At 43.6% G+C, this 20,928-nt stretch overlaps 1 protein-coding gene across 1 annotated transcript in view; it reads left to right on the forward strand.

Annotated features, from left to right (window-relative positions):
* The window catches only part of DNAH3 (dynein axonemal heavy chain 3), a 195,936-nt gene that overhangs the window by 120,142 nt on the left and 54,866 nt on the right, over positions 1 to 20,928 (forward strand). The window contains exons 39-40 of the mRNA XM_070413711.1: positions 1,679 to 1,808; positions 3,997 to 4,242. Of these exons, the coding sequence (XP_070269812.1) occupies positions 1,679 to 1,808; positions 3,997 to 4,242 (376 nt within the window). The remainder of the gene's footprint in view (positions 1 to 1,678; positions 1,809 to 3,996; positions 4,243 to 20,928) is intronic.

Below are 20,928 nucleotides of genomic sequence, written 5' to 3' on the forward strand. Positions count from 1 at the left end.
TTGTAGGACAGCTTCTGCCTGTCACATGGACATGCATGTGCAAGATGCCTGAGCACATGCGTTTCTGCAGACACATGTCCATGTGCACGCAGAGACCTTCCCAGCGGGCACAGGGAGCCCCAGGGACCCAGCACAAGGCTCACCCCTTGTCAGAGCCTGGGGCTCGGATCCGGCCCTACCTGCCTCCAGCCTCAGTCACTAGCTCCAGCCTCAGGTCTGGTCTCCGCACCTCAGGCCTTTTGTACTTGGTGTTCCTCTTCCTGCAAACCTTGCCCCATTTCATCTGGTGAGGAGTCACCCTTGCTACCCGGGATGGGCGCGAGGCCTCCTTCTTGAAGAAGCCTCCCCCAGCCCGTCAGCAGGGCCCACGGTCCTGAGTGGTTTCCTCCCACCCACCCCCAACCCCCCCCCACCCCCCCCAAACCCATCGCCTGGAAGCCACGAGGAGCGGAGCGGGCTTGGAGCAGCAGCTCGCCTGGAACGGGCAGGGAGCAGTTCCTTGACTAGCGCTCACTCCTCTTAGCTGCAAGCACGCCTCCCCATAGCCCCTTGTCCTTCCTGTCGGTGCCCTTTCTTGTGTCCTGGTAGTGGTTCCCACGGTTTGTAAGTACCTTACTCGTGTTCTTCCTTGTTTAACTACTAACCGTTGGTCTCTCCTGCCCCTCAGGAAGCTCCAGGAGGGCAGGGACTCGGCTCTCTTGCCCACCGTCTATCCTCAGCACCTCCTACACTGCAGTCACTCCATTAGCGCTTGTTGATGAAGTGCATAGCCACCCACCTGTGTACATACATTCATATGTTTGATAATGCATCTATACATTCACACGTACCCACATATATGTGCAACCTAGGAATGCGTTTACTTAGTGGTGACTTGTCTACTTCCAAAAAAGGACTCAAGATAATTTACAGTAACAGTCACAAGTAAATTATAAGAAAAATGAAAAAAAAAACCTAAACTAGGAGGAGGAAGTGAGTCAAGTAATTTTTTTAATATATTTTTATTGATTTCAGAGAGGAAGGGAGAGGGAGAGAGAGAGAGAAACATCAATTATGAGAGAGAATCATTGATTGGCTGCCTTCTGCATGCCCCACACTGAGGATTGAGCCCACAACCTGGGCATGTGTCCTTGACTGGAATGGAACCCGGGACCATTCAGTCCACAGGCCGATGCTCTATCCACTGAGCCAAACCGGCTAGGGCAAGTAGGTTTTTTTTAAAGAGTAAATGGGGGGAGGGAGAGCAGAGACAAGAGACTGGGATTATTAACCCACAAGTGGGTCTGTATGCACATACAGGGAGTTAATGACAATGAGCCTTGAACTTAGCACTGCACTTGCTGAGGCCTGTGTACAGGACCTGCCTTACAAATGCCAGTCATTTGCAAATGGCTGTTTAGAACATTTTATAGAAACAAAGTCAGATGTCCTGTTTGGGTCCTGAAGCTATTGCATGTGTCCTGCAGCTGACCTACTGCAGCGGCAGCCTCTCTGCCCACCCACAGTGGACCCGAGCAGGGCTGTGGCCTGCGCCCCTTAAGTGGGAAGCTGGGAGGGGCACAGAGGCACTCACAGTAATCAGCAGTCTTACCAGCATCTCGCTCCCCGAGGTGTTCCAAGCTCTTGCTCCTAAACTCATTTTTTTTATAACATCTTGAATTTCACTTTCTGCTTTCAGGTCAATGACATGTTCATGTGGCTTGTCCAGCCCTGCCTGGAATTCATTCGCCTCCAGTGTAAATTTGTGGTCCAAACATCTCCCACCCACCTTGCCTTCTCCATGATGAGACTGTACTCCTCTCTGCTTGGTGAGCGTTCCCACACGGGGTGGGCTGTGCCTGGGCTATTTCTTCCGCTCACACCCTGTTACCCCCCACCCTGAGTTTCAGATGGGCATTTCGATCTAGAACAAGCAAGCCTTTGGAGTGGAGATAGTAGGGTTTGGCGGAAAGAGTCCACGTGTTTTGGCTTTAGCTTTGATCTTGGATTGATTTTCTGGATGTTCTTGTGCAAATTATCCATCTCTTCTCAGTCTCAGGTTCCTCATCTGCACAACGGGAGTGATAATCCCTGTCTCTTTGCCTAGCACGCGAGCGTATCCTGGAGGGAATGAATGCAGCTGGTACATGCAAACGTATCTCTGAATAAACATTCTGAAAAAATTAGACAGGAAATTAAGAAAACATACAATTATAAAAATCTGAATTCGCAGAACACCCAGATAGACTATAAAGAACTGCTTACATTAGTCGACAAACTCGAAGACTTTTCCAGGACATGGGAAGCACATACATCATAGGCCTGTTGGTTTACTATGTGGGAGAAGCTCCCTGTAACTGTTTTACATAAATCAAACTTTCTTGAATTCTACTAGAAGTGACAAAGGGTGTGTCCATTTGGAAAACTTTTATTGGATGCCATTTCTTTCTCAAAATAGCATGTAACTCAAACTCAAGATGGACCTTCTTACCACTTCTGCTGCATTAGCACTTTGCAGCCCATTCTTTGAAAGGTATGACAGATGCAGAGCAAAAGTGTAACGGGGTGAACTGTTGAGTATACTTTCTTTGGCTAAATATTCATTTGGTTTTCTAAAATTAAAATTACACAGTGTTTCCAAAGCACACAGATTGCTCGCAGTGTCTGTGTTTGCATGAATATTTGTGGGTTTTGTATACTTTCCCAGCTCTGTCTCTTGTTCTTGTGCAGTATCTCCTCCAGGAGAGAAGGCACCGTCATGAGAGAGGGCCGCTTCGTCCCCGACACTGAGGGACCCAATCGCTTGCCTTCCCCAGTCTATAGCCATGAGCCCGCTCAGAAGGGCCCAGATACAACTATTGAAATGGGGGCTGGTTTGGACACACAAATATGATTTCAGAGCTCTAACCCTTTGCTCTGTTGATGTGAAAATGCAAGAAAATGATCGCTGTGATCCACGGGCTTTGAGATAAGGAACAGTAAATACATTTTTAGCTTTTTATTTTGAAATGACTTTATCCAGTACTTAGAGAAAATTGCTGAAGAGTATAGAGAGTCACATACCTTCACCTAGCTTTTTTTAACGTTCACATCTTATATAACCCAGGCACAATGGTCAGAATAAGGAAATTAACCTTGATACTATGTTAACTATCCTATAGACTTTATTTGAATTTGACCAGTTTTCTCACAAATGTCCCTTTCCTGTTCCAGACTCCAATTCAAGATGCCACATTGTATTAATTATTGCATCTTCTTGGGCTCCTGCAGCCTGTGACAGTCCTCTATTTTTCCTGGTCTCCCATAGCCGTGTCACCTGATAATACTGTCAGTTACGTGACGGAATGCCTCGCAGCTTGTGGCCTCGTGTTTTCTCACAATCAGACACGGGCTTGCGCCTTTGGGTTGAAGCCGTAGGAGGGTGCTGGGTCCTCAGTGCCCCGAGAGGCACGTGGTGTAGGGGCGCCTGTGTGCTGGTGACGGCTTTGGCAGCTGACTTTGACCAGCCATGTGTCTCTATTGCAAAGTGACTAGTTTCTCTGTTGTTAGCAAGTATCTTAGAGAAGATCATTTGAAACTATTTCTCCTCAAACTTCACCCACTGAGTTTAACCTCACTGGGTGATCTCTCTCCATCCCTGGAGTTGTCAGATTTATAGAGACAACAGTTGAGTAGTGGTTGTCAGAAGGAGGGAGAGGGACGATGGTAGTGAGTGTGTGATGGGGACATAGTTCCAGTTTTGCAAGATGAGAGAGCTCTGGAGACGGATGGTGGTGATGGCTCTTGGCACTGTGAACGCACTTCCCTGAAGTGCACACTTAAAAATGGTTAGTGGTAACTTGTCTGTTATGAGTATCTTACCACAGCAAAAAAATGGGGGCAAATGTATGTGGACAAAGGATCTGGCACGTGATGGCCACTCAGCCAATGTCCATCCTCTCTCCAGGCCCCTCACCGACTCAGGCACCAGGTCACACCATTCTGCAGCTTCCCCTGAGCCCCTCTCCTTGCTTTCAGATGAAATCAGGGACATAAAGGAAGACGAAAGCGAAGGCTCTGAAGGCCTGACGAGCCAGCAGATCTTCCTCTGGCTGCAAGGCCTGTTCCTCTTCGCCCTGGTGTGGGCCGTGGCCGGCACCATCAACACGGACAGCAGGAAGAAGTTTGATCTGTTTTTCCGGAACCTGATCATGGGCATGGATGACAGCAGCCCCAGGCCCAAAAGTGTCAAGCTCACCAAAAACAACAGCTTTCCAGAGAAAGGTAATTCAGTGTCTTTTTTGTGTTAGTATTGTTGTTTGGATCCTATGTTCCAAGGTTATGTGGACCAGTAGTAAAGCCCGACAAAAGCCGGGAAGATGCGCAGCCAGCCTGGGGGCTCCTCCTTCAGAGCTGTGGCCCTGAGGCAGGGCCTCATGGGGAATTTTAAGCACTTTTTTCATGTAGAAAAAGTTGATGTTGTAACCGGACAAACAGTGGGTCCTGCTGCCTGTTACTACTCGAGCCAATGAAGCAGAGACAGGGTTGAATCATATGTGAGCGTTTGTTCCAGTTCTGCCGGCAGCTGGGAGAGCAGCAGGTCAGCCACAGAAATCTGCTCTGCACCCTCCATTAGCCGGCTGCTATTATGGCAAAAGCACAAAGGAAAGCAGGCAGAAGGGCAGCTGACAGATCTGCAGAAGGACTAGGGTCTTCGCAGGGCTGAGTGACATGCAGGGGCTGGGGTTCCAGGGGAAACAGCCAAAGGGAGTGCCTGTGGGCAGTGAACAGGTGAGCAGGCTGGAGGTTGGCAAAGGCCTGTGGGTAGCAAAAGGGCCGGGGCTTCAAAAAGCTGGGACTCTGGTTTCTGCAGCAACTTGTTCATCTTCCCATGATGACAGGCAGCTCCAAACGGGGAGGAAGGCTGCACCTCCTGGGCAGCTCCAGCCAGGGTGGAGGTGCCTTCTCTAATCAGACAAAGCATCACGGCTAACAGAGCAGGATTAATATTTCTCACAATTCTAGCTGATTCCCCACATTCTACTGGTGCCCCCTTTCTTTCTTTTTTTTCTTTTTCTTTTTTGTCAATGAATACTACTTCTTTTTTTTAATTTTTAAATTAAATCTTTATTGTTCAGATTATTACAGTTGTTCCTCTTTTTTCCCCCCATAGCTCCCCTCCACCCAGTTCCCACCCCACCCTCTGCCCTTACCCCCACCCCCCACTGTTCTCATCCACAGGTGTATGATTTTTGTCCAGTCTCTTCCCGCACCCCCACACCCCTTCCTCCCTGAGAATAGTCAGTCCACTCGCTTTCTATGCCCCTGATTCTATTATATTCACCAGTTTATTATGTTCATCAAATTATTTGTTCACTTGATTTTTAGATTCACTTGTTGATATGTATTTGTTGTTCATAATTTTTATCTTTACCTTTTTCTTCTTCTTCCTCTCCTTAAAGGATACCTTTCAGCATTTCATATAATACTGGTTTGGTGGTGATGAACTCCTTTAGCTTTTTCTTATCTGTGAAGCTCTTTATCTGACCTTCAATTCTGAATGATAGCTTTGCTGGATAAAGTAATCTTGGTTGTAGGTTCTTGCTATTCATCACTTTGAATATTTCTTGCCACTCCCTTCTGGCCTGCATAGTTTCTATTGAGAAATCAGCTGACAGTCGTATGGGTACTCCCTTGTAGGTAACTAACTGTTTTTCTCTTGCTGCTTTTAAGATTCTCTCTTTGTCTTTTACTCTTGGCATTTTAATTATGATGTGTCTTGGTGTGATCTCTTTGGATTCCTTTTGTTTGGGGTTCTCTGTGCATCCTGGACTTGTAAATCTATTTCTTTCACCAGGTAGGGGAAGTTTTCTGTCATTATTTCTTCAAATAGGTTTTCACTATCTTGCTCTCTCTCTCTCTTCTGGCACCCCTATAATTCAGATGTTGGTACGCTTGAAGTTGTCCCAGAGGCTCCTTACACTATCTTCAGATTTTTGGATTCTTTTTTCTTTTTGCTTTTCCGGTTGGGTGTTTTTTGCTTCTTCGTATTTCAAATCTTTGACTTGATTCTTGCGATCCTCTAGTCTGCTGTTGGAACTCTGCATAATATTCTTTATTTCAGTCAGTGTTTAATTTCTAGTTGGTCCTTTTTCATATCCTTGAGGGTCTCGCTAGATTTATGGAGGGTCTCACTAAATTTATCGGCAGTTTCTAGAAAATTCTTGCAAAACCTTATAAGTGTGGTTTTGAACTCTATATCCAGTAGTTTGCTTTCCTCCATTTCTGTCATTTGTGACCTGTTTCTTTGTCTCCGCATTTTGGCTGCTTCCCTGTGTTGATAGAGTGGCTTTCTGTGCTAGGTGTCCTATAGGGCCCAGTGGCTCAGCCTCCCCAATTACTGGAGGTGGACACTCTTGGTGCACCCCTTTGTGGGCTTTGTGCACAGTCTTGTTGTAGTTAAGCCTTGATTGTTGTAGGTATCACTGGGAGGAATTGACCTCCAGGCCAATTGGCTGTGAGAATCAGCTGTGTCTGCAGTGGGAGAACTTCTGTGCTGGAGACACCCTTCTGGGGCAAGACTTGCTTCAGTGGGGCTTTGGTGCTCACTGAGTCTGCCCCCTGAGTATGTCCCTTATGGATCTGTGGAGTTGTAATCTGGATGGTCCCACTCTGACCACTGGATACACTGGCTCTTAGATCTCTAAGGAGGTGCTAATTTAGCCTCTGCCTGAGGCTACCCAGCAGGAGCTACGGAGAGATCTGCAGATTCCTCTTCTTTGTTTGGGGTTTGGAGGTGCCCAAGAGGAGGCCCAGCTGTAAAGCAATGCAAGCTGCTGTGGGGCCTTGGGCCTTCTTTTGGAACTTCTGGGTCTCTCTTACCCAGCTGCAGTTTGTTAGGTAATTTTAGATTGCAAAGGGCCAAGGCATTCATATGCAAAAGCCTCTGCACACAGCTTGGGTGGGGCGGGGTCTCAGGGAATCAACAGGGTGGAGCAAACAGTTATGGCTGATCCTCAGTCCTGCCCTAAGAGGCCCCTGATCTCAGTGTCCCGGTAATCGCCGCAAGCACCTCTGAGAGAAAGCCGCCCTCAAGTTCTGCCCGGTGCCAGACAGTCCAGTTTCTCCCCGTATGAGTCTGGGTCCCCAGAGACTCGCCCAGAACTGGTGTTCAGAGCAGTCAGGAACTTGTGTCTCCCTCCTGATTGAAAAAGACAACCGCGTCCTCAGTTGCCAGCCCTTTCCACGTGCACCTCCATACCTCTGCACTTTACTTCCACACCGCACCTCCTCTGAGTCTCAGTGTGCTTTTCTCTTTCCTTCTAGTTGTAGAATTTCCACTCAGCCAGCCTTCCTGTGGTTCTGGATGATGTGCATTTTGTCTTTTAATTGTATTTTTGAAGTGGTTGTGCGAGGCAGCGATTTCAGTTGTTTACCTATGCAACCATCTTGGTTCGCTGCCCCCTTTCAATGTGACATTTTTTTCTTTGCAAAATGACCTGTAATGCCCTCAAATGGGCTCCAGGAAACAAACTGAGAAGTGTAGTCACTTTGTCTGTCTACCCCCTTCTAGTCCTGTTCTGTGTGTTCACTGGGTCAGACTGTAATTAAAGTATTAATATTCCTTTCATTTTGTTATTAAAATCTAATATGATATTGGAACATTTACCATTTTGCTATATGCATCATCTTCAAAATGATCACTTTAATGCTCTATTAATATTGTCTTATATGTGTGACACCGTTTACTAAAAGACTGAAAGATTTTTTAAGTAGCTTTTACTATTTTTTTTCTACCACCAAACTAATACATTACATAAAATTTAGAAAATACAGAGAAGGGAATAAAAGGAAACAAAGATCAGTGATAACCCCACTATCTGGAAATATCCCTTTTATTTTTTCTTCGTTTCCTATATTTCTATTACAAAAAGAGGATCACACTATAAGTACTTCCAAACAGTGTTACATCCTATGATTATAAAAAAGTGTATGAAGGGCCAGCAGGGCACTTCCTGTGGGGATGGTGGTGTGTGTAAGAGAGTTGGGCTACACGGATATGTCGCCGGCGTCCTGCACGCCTCCTGTGCTGCCTGCCGTCTCCCAGCGGAGACTCGCGAGGCCCTAGGCCAGCCATTAGTTATGTGCATTCCTTTCCCCATTTTTTGGGGAGGGAAGGCAATTTTATTCTTCTATCTTTTACATAGTAAAAATACACATTACAAAATTTACCGTTTTAACCATTTTCAGTGTACAGTCAGTGGTATTAAATACACTGACATTGTGGTCCAACCACCACCACCATCTGGAGAACATTTCTCGCTTCCCAGACTGAACTCCACATCCTCAAACATTAGCTCCCCCTTCCCTCCTTTCCTAGCCCCTGGCCACATCCATTTAACTTCCTATTTCTACGCGTTCAACTACTCCAGGAACCTCATAGAAATAGAATCATATAGTATTTGTCCTTTTTTGACTAGTTTACTTTCTTAGTCTTCCAAGTTTATCCAGGCTGTAGCATGTGTCAGAACTTCCTTCCTTTTTAAGGCTGAATAATGTTCTATTGTTTATTGTATAGACAATATTTTTTTATCCATTTATCCGTTGATGGGCACTTGGGTTGCTTCCCTTTTTGGCTATGGTGAGTAACGCTATTATGAACATGGGTGTGCAGATATCTGTCTGAGTCTCGTGCTTTCTGTTCTTTGGGGTATATGCCCAAAAGTTGAGTTCCTGGATCATGTGGTCATTTATGTTTAATTTTTTTGAGGAGCTGCCATTATGTTTTCCATGCTGGTTGCACCATTTTCTATCCCCACCAGCACTGCACACGCATTCCGATGACTCCACACCTCATGTCCTGTTGTTTTGCTTTATTTATAGTAGCCATCTTGATGGGTGTGAAGTTCATTTTTAATTTCTTAAGAAAAAAACATGAATAGATCATATAATGAAAAGATATAACTCCTGGCAACTGCTGCTCATATTACTGTCTCTATTGCATCTCCTTTTCCAGGGGGTGGTCTGTTACAGTATTCAGGCTTTTCAGATTGGCCCCTGTTCCTCAGTAAGTTTCCTTCATGTCTTTTGTGCCTTCATAGCTCCTTTCTTTTTATCACTGAACAACATTCCATTGTGTGGATGTTTATAATATACCTATTGAAGGACATTTTTGCTTATTCCAGTTTTGGGAAAGTAGGAGCAAAGCAGCTGCAAACACTTGTGTAAAAGTTTAGTGTAGACCTATGTTTTCGGTTCATTTGGTAAGTGCCCTGGAACACAGCAGTGGATCGCATGGTGAACTGAGGATAGCATGGTAAGAGCCTGCCAAACTGTCCCCATAGCGTGTTCCCACCAGTAGTGAATGAGAGTTCCTGTTGCCCTACATCTCTGTCGGCATTATGTGTTGTCAGTTTTTGGACTGTAGCCGTTCTAATAGGTGTGCTTTCGTGTGCAATCCCCTGCTGGCATGTGATGTTGAGCATCTTTTCATATACTTACTTGCCATCTGTATCTTCTTTGGTGAGACTTTCTTCAGATCCTTTACCCATTTTTAATTGGGTTGTTTGTTTTCTTATTGTTGAGTTTTAAGAGTTCTTTATATATTTTGGATATAAGTCCTTTATCAGATATATTTTCTACAGTATTTTCTCCCAGACTATGGCTTGTCTTTTCATTCTTTTAACAGTGTCTTTTGCAGAGCAGACATTTTTAACTTTAATAAAGTTTAACTTATCAATTTTTTCTTTCACAAACTATGTTTTTTGTGCTGTATTTAAAAAGTCACCATCAAATCCAGTGTCACCTAGATTTTTTTTTTATGCTATCTTTTAAAAGTTTTAGTTTAGTGTTTACATTTAAATTCATCCTCCATTTTGATTTTATTTTTGTGACATGTATAAGATTATGTCTACATTTTTCCCGTAATGTCTATTCATTCATTTGTTGAGAAGACTATTCTTCTCTGTTGAATTGTCTTTGCTCCTTTTTCAAATATCACTTCACTATATTTGTGGGCTTATATCTGGTTCCTCTTCTAGTCTTTTTGATCTATGTGCCTATTCTGTTATCAAACAAGACTTGATTACTCAGCTTCATACTAAGTCTTGAAGTTGGGTAATGTCAGTCCTCCAACTTGGTTTTTCTTCAATATTGTGTTGGCTATTCTGGTTATTTTACCATTCCATATAAACTTAGAAACAATTTGTCGATATCCACAAAATAACTTGCTGTAATTTTTATTGGGGTTGTGTTGAATCTATAGATCAAGTTGGAAAGAACAGACATCTTTAAAAATTTTAAGTCTTCCCGGCAATAAACATGGATTATATCTCCATTTATTTAGATAGTCTTTGATTTCCTTCATTGACCATTTTATAGTTTTTCTCATGTTACTCTTATAAAAAACATAATAAATATATTTTCACTGTATTAATGCTTAAGTATTTCATTATTTTGCTGTAAATATAAATGGTGTTGTGTTTTTATTTCAAATTCCAATTTTTATTTCTGGTGTATAGGAAAGCAATTAAATTTTGTATATTAAGCTTGTGTCCTACCACCTTTCTGCAATAACTATAAGTTCTAGGAGTTTTTTGTTGATTTTTTAAAATTTCTTTAATAGAAAGTCATGTCTCAGTTTTATTTCTTTCTTCCCAATTTTTAATTTTATTTTCTTGTCTTATCACTTTAGCTAGGACTTCCTGTATGATACTGAATAAGAGTGGTAAGAGGAGCATCCTTATCTTGCTCCCAGTCTTAGGGGGAAAGCATCTGGCTCCTGAACCCAAGTATGATGTTCGGTGTGTTGTTGGTATTCTTTACCAAGTCGAGGAAGTTCCCCTCTATTCCTTGTTTGCTGTGAGTTTTTATCATGAATGCGTGTGGGATTTTTGTCAGATGTTTTCATGAGATTTTTCTTCTTTAGCCTGTTGATGTGATGAGTTATATTAATTGATTTTCTTTTTTTAATGTATTTGAGAGAGAGGGAGAGAGAGCGAGACAGAGAGAGAGGAATGGAAAGAGAGGGCAGAGAGGGGGAGAGAGAGAGAGAGAAACATCAATTTGTTGTCTCACTTATTTATGCTTTCATTGGTTGCTTCTTATATGTGCCCTGACTGGGGAATCAAGCCCACAACCTTGGTTTATCGGGATGACCTTGGTTTAACCGACTGAGCTGCCTGGCCAGGGCCACAGTCATTGATTTTCAAATGTTAAACCAGCCTTACATGCCTGAAATAAATCCCAAGTATTAAACACCACTTGGCTATGGTGTATAATTTTTTTATATATTGTTGGCTTTGGTCTGCTAATATTTTGTTGAGGATTTTTGCATCTGTGTTGATGAGTGATCATTGGTCTTTGGTTTTCCTTTCTTGTAATGTTTTTGTCTGTTTGGGTATCAGGGTAATGCTGGCCTCATAGAAGAGTTAGGAAATATTCCCTCTGCTTCTATCTTCTGGGAGAGAGTGTAGCGAATTGGTATCATTTATGCCCTACGTGTTTGGTAGAATTCACCAGTGAACCCATCTGGGCCTGGTGCTTTCTCTTTTGACATATTAATAATTGTTAATTCAATTTCTTTAAGAGATATAGACCTATTCAAAAAGTCTACTTCTCCTTATATGAGGTTTTCTTTTGTCCATTTCTATTTTTAAAAAATCTTTATTGTTGAAAGTATTATATATGTCCCCTTTTCCCCCCATTGACCTCTACTCACCCATCCCCAACCCCCACCCCCCACCCCTGGCCATCACCACCCTATTGTCTGTGTCCTATATGACTTTTGATAGATAGTCTTTCAAGAATCTGGTCTATTTCATCTAGGTTATCAAATTTGTGGTCATAGAGTTGGTCAGATATTCCTTTATTGTCCTTTTAATGTCTAAGGAATCAGCGATGACCCCTCTTTCACTTCTGATGCTACTAATTTGTATCTTTTCTCTTTCTTGGTTAGCCGGGCTAGAGATTTGTCAATTTTATTAATATCTCAAAGGAATTGCTTTTACTTTTTAATTTTTCTCTACTAATTTTTTGTTTTGAATTTCATTAATCTCTGCTCTAAAAAAAATCTCTGCTCTAATTTTTATTATTTTTCTTCTGCTTGCTTTGGATTTAATTTGTTCTTCTTTTTCTAGTTTAATTGCATTGTAGTCAGAGTACACACTGTATGATTTTTATTCTATTCTTAAATGTTGAAGGTGGGTTTTATGGTCTAGCTTAGTGAATTTTCCATGTAAGCTGGAGAAGAATATATTCTGCTGCTGTTGATAAAGTCATGTAAAATGTCAGTTGAATGGTCGTGCTCCTGCTCGGTTTAACCATACCCTCACTCTGTTCTGCCTGCCACTTGCCAGTTAGTGATGGAGGCGCCTTGGAGCTTCAACTGCAGCAGCTCCAGCCAAGCTCTTGGCAACTCTCTGTGATCTGCCTTTCCTGGACATTGCATCCCCACGGAGTCACATGCTATGTGGGCCCTTGTGCCTGGCTTTGAGTGTGCTTTCATATCACCACCTTCAAAAGCTTCACATTCCTTTCTAGCCTTTCCACCAGGGTCCAGGATAAGGCTCGTGGCGAGAGCTTCCGGGGCCATCACTGACCGCGGGGTCTGGGACATTGCCGGGCTCTTCATGATCTAGGAGCCATGCGGTGAATGGGCCTCTCACATCCACGCTGGAGGGCCTGCAGGGGAGCATGCGTTCAGGGAAGCAGGCAGGCCTCCGAGGGTGCTGGGTCCACATCACTGACATGAATCCTGGCTTGTCCATCAGGGATCTGTTCGCTCAGAGACTGCTTCATGCCGCCCTGTATGGTGTGCCCTCCGAAAACTCACTCACCGCTCCGTGGGAAAGTTCACCTGCTCTCCCAAGTGAAGGAGAGGGAAACGGAGCTGGTGGGTGGTCAGAGGTAACAGGAGCCCCCGTCTGCCTGTGTGTCCACTGTCCCCCTCCTGCCCTGGCGCCTGGACCAGAGTGTGGGTGACACTCACGGTGCAGAGCGAACAGGAACCGTCACTGATGAGGACCAGCACCGAGAGTTCAGTGTGGCCAAGGGCTTTCTGCGTGCCCAGGGCCGTGCTCCCTGTTTGACACACCTCCCTGCACGCCCGCAGTGAGTTCCTAAGCTGGACATGAAGTCAGGCCCATTTTACAGATGCTCAAACGGCATCCTTGGCCAAGGTTACACAGCTGGTAAATCCACTTTTACTCAGTTGAATCTCAAGCCACAAAACTAATAACATCAGTAAGGGAGAGGGGATGAGTGCTTTTCTGAATCATGCTTTTAGTCTTTTTTTTTTTATTTATTGTAAAAACAATTCAGTTCTGCTAAATAAAAATAACCAAAAAATATCTCTTTGTTTATACCTCCCTATCACAAGCATTTCAGGTTTCAAAAAATTTTTTTCTGTCTTGTCCATCTGCTTCCATCTCTTCACATAGTTGCCATAATGGTATATATTGCATTTTTATCTGTCATTTTTTCTGAGAACATATTTCTGGTATTAATTTTTGTAACTATCATTCTAATTGATTGCAAAATATTTCTTTCATCTTATATGACATCATTGTGACTGAGCTCCTAATGTGAGATGTAAATTATTTCTAAATTTTTTCTATCACAGGTGATTCGTGCATAGAGATTATTTTCATTGTGAATTATTTCTGTTTTGTGTTTTTGTTATTGTTGTTAATCCTCCCCCAAGGATATTTTTCCATTGATTTTTAGAGAGAGTGGAATGGAAGGGGAGAGACAGAGAGAGAGAAATATGGATGTGAGAGAGACACATTGACTGGTTGCCTCCAGCCAGGGCTGGGGATAGAGCCTGCAACCAAGGTATGTGCCCTTGCCTGGAATAGAGCCTGGGACCCTTCAGCCCATGGGCTGATGCTTTATCACCTGAGCCAAACCATCCAGGGCTCATTGTGAATTATTCCTCATGATAAGTTCCCAGAAGTAGGATTTCTGACTTAGACTAGAGCCATTTTGTGGCTCTGTAAGCAGGGCCAGATGGCTTCCTAAAGGTGCTACATCAGAATATACATTGGACAACAGAAGCTCCCTCCTTTAACACCTAATGAAATGAACAACAACAATAATTTTAAGCTTAAAAGTCCCCAGCAATAACGAAAGAAAACATTACAACCTGATTCTATAAACAGTGAAAAGTGGTGGGCAGGGAGAGAAACAATAGAGCTGGCGTGCTGCGTGTCCCCACCCAGAACCCACCACCCACTGTCCTCCTAAGAGTGCTGCTGAGAGGAAAGGGGTGCGTTGACAAAATTGCAAGAGTTCTCGCTGGGGATCACCCGTGTGAGCCAAGTGGACTCCAATGGAGACTGGGCAGCTGTGAGAAATGTCTAAGAGAGACCGCCAAGCCTGAGGCCGCCGCATTGTGCAGAGCCTTAGCAGACGCGGGAGAGACGCCAGGGTTGGCACCTTCCAGAGCTCTGTGCTAGGTCTGGGTGTGCGCCGAGTCCCACAGGAGCGTGAGCATGTCGCTAGCTGGGAGCCGGTGGGGGGTGTGCATTGGACTGAGTTCAAGAAAGTTGACCGCATTTTAGAAAGCTAATACAGAGCCCAGGCTTCCCAGCAAGGGCACCTGCCCATTTGTTTTTGCCCAATCCCTGCAGCCTCAGGCTACAGAAAAGAAGGCCACGCACCAATTCTTTCATTGTGGTCAGGAAAGTACTGGAGATAAACCAGCCCCAGGTAATGTTGGGAAAGATGTCAAGAACTTCCTGATTATATCAGAGCAATGGGACAGCAACAATGCAAATGAGAGAGAGAAAGGGAGGGAGGGAGGGAGGGAGGGAGGGAGGGAGGGAGGGAGGGAGGGAGGGAGGTTGAATAAGAATCTAAATGACAGTGTGACCCAAGAAACAGAAAAATATTTCTGCTGCAAGAACTTAGTGATAAAATGAATTTAATTTTCTTAAAAGTTCATGGATGAATAGTGTGGTACTTACAAAAGGGTAGATATAGAGAGATTAATGGAATGGAATGAGAGCCCAGAAAGAAGCCTCTCGAGTTTGTGGAGGTTTGACTTCCAGAAGGTCCTGGGACAATTAAATGGGAAAGAGTAACCACTTCAGCAGGTGGTGCTGAGACACTGGGTGTTCGCATGTGAAATAATGACCTGGACCTGTGCTTCACACCATAGTCAAAAATGAATGCAAAATGGATTAAAAAAAACAAACTTCATAAGTTAAAATTATAAAATTCTTATAAGAAAACATAGGTGCAGATCTTCATGACCTTGGACTAAGTGATAGTTTCTTAGGACACCAAAGCACAAGCAACAAAAGGAAAACATAGGTAAACTGGACTTCATCCAAATTAAAATGTTTTGTGTCCGAAGGACAAAATAAAAAAAGTGAAAAGACAACCCACAGATACCAGGGAAATTTTCATAACTCATACATCTCATGAGGGACTTGTATTTATGATACATATCGAAGTACTACAACTCCATCATAAGGACAAGTCACCCCATTAACATGGGCAAAGGAACTGAAAAGACATTTTTCAGAAGATAAAGAGCCAACAAGCCATGACAAGATGCTCCCCACATTAGCCACCAGGGAACTGCAAATCTGAACCCAGCGAGACACCGGTTCACAACCGGCTGAGATAATAAAAGGATGAAAAGCCAGAAAGATGGGAGCTCCCACACCCGGGGGGAAGGAGTGGTCGGCAGCTTTGGGAAGCTGAATTTGCTGGTTCCTCGGAAGTTAAAATACAGTCCCATATCCTTGTCGAGAATTGAACTTCACAGCCAGTGGGAGAGGGGTTCTCGAGCGCAGCTGAAATGAGCATTTCCAAAGGCCCCACCGGAGAAGGAGATGGTAAAAGACTCTACTTGTTTGGAGTTACACTCCTCGGGTCCCAGTCCTTAACCAGTCCTGGCAAAGGACCGCGGTGCGGTCAGCAGAGCCAGAAGCAGGGCCAGTGCAGAGTCTCTGTTCCAGGTTGCAGCCGGCCCAGCTCAGCATGGGGCCCAGCTCGGCATCAGGCAGATCTCAGGGCGAATGCAGGGGAATGCGCCCCGCACAACGCAGTCCTCAGAGTGCCAGGGCCCAGGGCCCAGAGCCCAGAGGGTGCTCCTTGGGCCAGGACTCTAAATATTCCGGTTTCATGCCCTGGCAGTGGCCATGCCCATTCTGGCCACTGACCTGTTCCCAGTGTGCCTGACAGTGGGCACCTCCCCACTGGGCATGCGTCTGTGTCCAGTCCCTGCCCCAGCAACAGCGCAACAGACCTGGGCGTGACCCCTGCAGCCTCCTGGGGACCCGTGTGGATGGCGGCCTGTGTGAGTGCCTCCCCTGTGCGCCTGCCTGTTAGTCACACCCAGGTGATTAACAGTGTCGCCGTGACTGGCAATTCCACTCCGTGTACCCACACAAAAAGTCACACAATGTTCCTAGAAGGGTTGTTAATAATGGCCAAAAGGTGAACACGATCCCCTGATGAGTGAACAAGTAAAATATAATGCACCCATACACTGGGATATTACTCAACAAGAACAGGAAGTGACGTAACAATGCCTGCTACGACATGGATGAACCTCCAAAACATTATGGTCAATGTAAGAAGCCAGTCACAAAAGGGCACATATTGTCTGATTTCATTCATGTGAAATGTCCAGAACAGGCAATTCTGTACAAACAGAAAGATTAGTGGTTGCCCAGTGCTGTGAGAGCGGCGAGGGCAGGAGGGGGCTTTCAGGGTGACAGATACGAGGTATAGGGTTTCTTTTTGGTCATGAAATGTCCAAAAATTGGTTACGGTGATGACTGCATAGCTCTGTGACTATTAGCATATTCACATATACATAGATTTTTAGTACACCATTTACTTGTATACTTGAAATGGGTGAATTATATGGCCTGTGAATTTATCTCAATAAAGCTATGTTTTTTTGTTTTTATTTTTTTAAATATATTTTTATTGATTTCAGAGAGGAAGGGAGAGGGAGAGAGAGAGAGAAACATCAATGATGAGAGAGAATAATTGATCGGCTGCCTCCTGCATGCCCCACACTGGGGATCGAGCCTGTAGCCCTGGCATGTGCCCCAACTGGGAATTGAACCATGACCTCCTGGTTCAGAGGTCAATGCTCAACCCCTGAACCATGACAGCCAGGCAAACCTATCTTTTTAAATTACAGTTTACATTCAATATTATTTTGAATTAGTTTCAGGGGTACAGTATAGTAGTTAATCATACACTTCACAAAATGCTCCCTTGATATTCCCAGTACCCACCTGGCACTATACTTAGTATTGACTCTACTAGAGACCCAGCACACAAAATTGCGCGAGGCACCCTGCCTCCCATCGCGCCGCGAGAGCCGCTGCTCAGGGTCAGGGAGGTGGGCCCGAGAGGTGCTTCAGCACCTCCTGCTGATCAGTCATTGCGGCATGAGGGTGTGACGACCATTTGCATATTGGCTTTTTATTTTATGACTAGAAGCCCGTTGCATGAAGATTCACACAATAGGCCTTCCTTCCCCTGGCTGCTGGCACTGGTTTTCCTCCGGCACCTGGGACCCAGGCCTTTGGTCCAGCCGCAGCAGAGAAGCCAAGCCTCGAGGCTAGGCTTCTCCCCTCCAGCTGCAGAAGCCAAGCCTCTTCAGTCTTCAGTCTTCAGTCTTCACTCTGGCCAGAGCCTTCAGTCTTCGCTCCACACCTGCATATGCAAATTAACCGCCATCTTTGTTGGGTTAATTTGCATAGTCGCTCTGATTGGCTGGTGGGCGTAGTGGAGTGACACCAATTTGCATGTTTCTCTTTTATTAGTGTAGATTCCCTATGCTGCACTTTACAGCTCTGTGACTATTTTTTAACTATCAATTTGAACTTCTTTTTTTAAAAAATATTTTTATTGATTTCTGAGAGGAAGGGAAAGGGAGAGAGAAATAGAAACATCAGTGATGAGAAAGAACCATCAATCAGCTGCCTCCTGCATGCTCCCAATGGGGATCAAGCCCTCAACCTGGGCATGTGCCCTGACCGGAATCAAACCGTGACCTCCTGGTTCATAGGTCAATGCTCAACCACTGAGTCATGCCAGTCAGGCCCAATTTGTACTTCTTAATCCCTTCACCTTTTTCATTTATTCCTCCAAACCACCTCCTCTCTGGCAACTATCAGGCTGTTCTCTGCATCTATGAGATGCTGTCACAAATAAGATTTTATTATTTTTCACAGTAATATTCCATTATTTCTGTGCACTACTACCTTTTGATCCATTTGTCTTTCTAAGGGTACTTGAGTTGCTTCCATATCTTGTTCATGGTAAATAGCACTGCAATGAACATAGTAGTACATATATTCTTTCAAATTAGGGTTTGGGGTTTCTTCAGACATATACCCAGAAGTGGAATCACTGGATCATAAGACAGTTCCATTTTTAATTTTTTTATCTTTATTGTTGAAAGTATTACAGATGTCCCCTTTTCCCCCTTGACCCCTTCCAGCCTACACATGCCCCCCACCCATTTTTAATTTTTTGAGGACCCTCCATACTGTTTTCCACAGTGGCTGCACCAGTCTGCATTCCCACCAACACTGCATGAGGGCTCACTTTTCTCCACATCCTCGCCAATACTTGTTGCTTGTTGATTTATTGATGATAGCCATTCTGATCAGTGTGAGGGGATATCTCATTGTGGTTTTAATTTGCATCTCTCTGATGATTAATGATGTTGAGCATCTTTTCATCTGTCTATTGGCCATCTATATGTCCTCTTTAAAGAAGTGTCTATTCAGGTCCTCTGCCTATTTTTTTAATTGGACTGTTTGTATTTTTGGTATTGAATTGTTTAAGTTCCTTATAAATTTTCAATATTAACCCTGTATCACTGGAAAATATATTCTCCCATTCAGTAGGTTGTCTTTTTGTTTTGTTGATAATTTTCTTTGCTGTGCAAAAACATTTTAGTTTGATATAGTCCTGTCTGTTTATTTTTTCTTTTGTTTCCCTTAACTGGGGGGATATATCAGAAAAAATATTGCTAAGAGAAACATCAGAGATTTTACTGCCTATTTCTTCTAGGGCTTCTGTGATTTAGAGTCTTACATTTAAGTCTTTAATTCATTCTTAGTTTATTCTTAAATATGGTGTAAGAAGCTGGTCTAGTTTCTTGTGTTGTTTTATTTTTTGTGTGCGGGGTTTGTTGCATGGATCTGTTCAATTTTCCCAACACCATTTATTGAATAGACTGTCTTTACTCCATTGTATGTTCTTGCCTCAATTAATCATATAGGCATAGGTTTATTCTGGGCTCTCTGTTCTGTTCCATGGATCTGTCTGTTTTATGTCCATACCATGCTGATTTTAAAAAATATATATTCCTTGGTTTCAGAGAGGAAAAATGGAACTGTCTTATGATCCAAACTAAAATGTTCAGAGAGAGATACAAACATCAATAATGAGAGAGAATCATTGATCAGCTGCCTCCCGCATGTTTCTCATTGGGGATTGAGCCTGCAACCTGGGCATATGCCATGACCAGGAATCAAAACATGACCTCTTGGTTCATAGGTCAACGCTCAATCACTGAACCATGCTGGCTGGGCCTTACCATGCTGTTTTGGATTACTATAGCCTAGGAGCATAGTGTGATATCAGGTAGTGTGATACTGCCAACTTTGTTCTTCCTTCTAAAGGTTGCTATGGCTATTTGCAATCTTTTGTGGTTCCACATATATTTTTGGGGGTTATTTATTCTAGTTCTGTGAAATACACCATTGGTATTTTGATAGGCATTGTATTGAATATATAGAGTGCTTTGGGTAGTATAGACATTTTAATCCTTCCAATCCATGCACCTGGTGTATGCTTTCATTTATTTGTAGCTTCTTCGGTTTCTTTTGGGGGGTGGGATTGATACAATTATCAATGGGATTGTTTTCTTTTTTTAACCATTATTGTTGAGAGTGTTACTGGTGTCCCCCTCTTCATCTCCATTACCCCCTCCCACCCAGTTCCTGCTCTGCCCCAGGCCTTCACCACCCTATTGTCTGTGTCCACAGGTTATGCATATATGCAAATAATATCTTTGGTTAATTTCTTCCTGCACCCCTCTCACCCCTTCCCTCTGAGATTCGTCAGTCTGTCCCATGTTTCCATGCCTCTGGTTCTATTTTATTCATCAGTTTATTTTGTTCATTAGATTTCTTGTTCATTTATTTTGGTTTTTAGATTCAACTCTTGATAGATATGTATTTATTTCCATTTTATTGTTCATATTTTTTATTTCTTCTACTTCTCCTCCTCCTCCTCCTCCTCCTCCTCCTCCTTCTTCTTCTTCTTCTTCTTCTTCTTCTTCTTCTTCTTCTTCTTCTTCTTCTTCTTCTTCTTCTTCTTCCTCTTCTCCTCCTCCTCCTCCTCCTCCTCCTCCTTCTTCTTCTCCTTCTTCTCCTTCTTCTTCTTCTTCTTCTTCTTCTTCTTCTTCTTCTTCTTCTTCTTCTTCTTCTTCTTCTTCTTCTTTTTCTTCTTCTTCTTCTTCTTCTTCTTCTTGAATACCCTTCAGCATTTCATGTAATACTTGTTTGGTGGCAATGAATTCCTCTAGCTTTTTCTTGTCTGTGAAGTTCTTTACCTGACCTTAAATTCTAAATGATAGTTTTGCTGGGTAGAGTAATTTCAGTTGGAGGTCCTTGCTATTCATCATTTTGAATATTTATTGCCACTCCCTCTGGCCTGCAAAGTTTCTCTATATAGAAATCAGTTGTATGGCCGCTACCTTGTAGATAACTGCTTTTCTCTTGCTGCTTTTAAGATTCTCTCTTTGTTTTTAACCTTTGGCATTTTAATTATGATGTGTCTTGGTGTGGTCCTCTTTGGATTCCTCTTGTTTGGGACTCTCTGCGCTTCCTGGACTTGTGTGTCTATTTCTTTCTCCAGGTAGGGGAAGTTTCCTGTCATTATTTCTTCAAATAGGTTTTCAATATCTTGCTCTCTCTC

The sequence above is a fragment of the Myotis yumanensis genome, unplaced genomic scaffold, assembly GCF_028538775.1.
Source record: "Myotis yumanensis isolate MYYU_CA2020_CCGP unplaced genomic scaffold, mMyoYum1.0.hap1 SCAF_4, whole genome shotgun sequence".
NCBI classification, from domain to species: Eukaryota; Metazoa; Chordata; class Mammalia; order Chiroptera; family Vespertilionidae; genus Myotis; species Myotis yumanensis.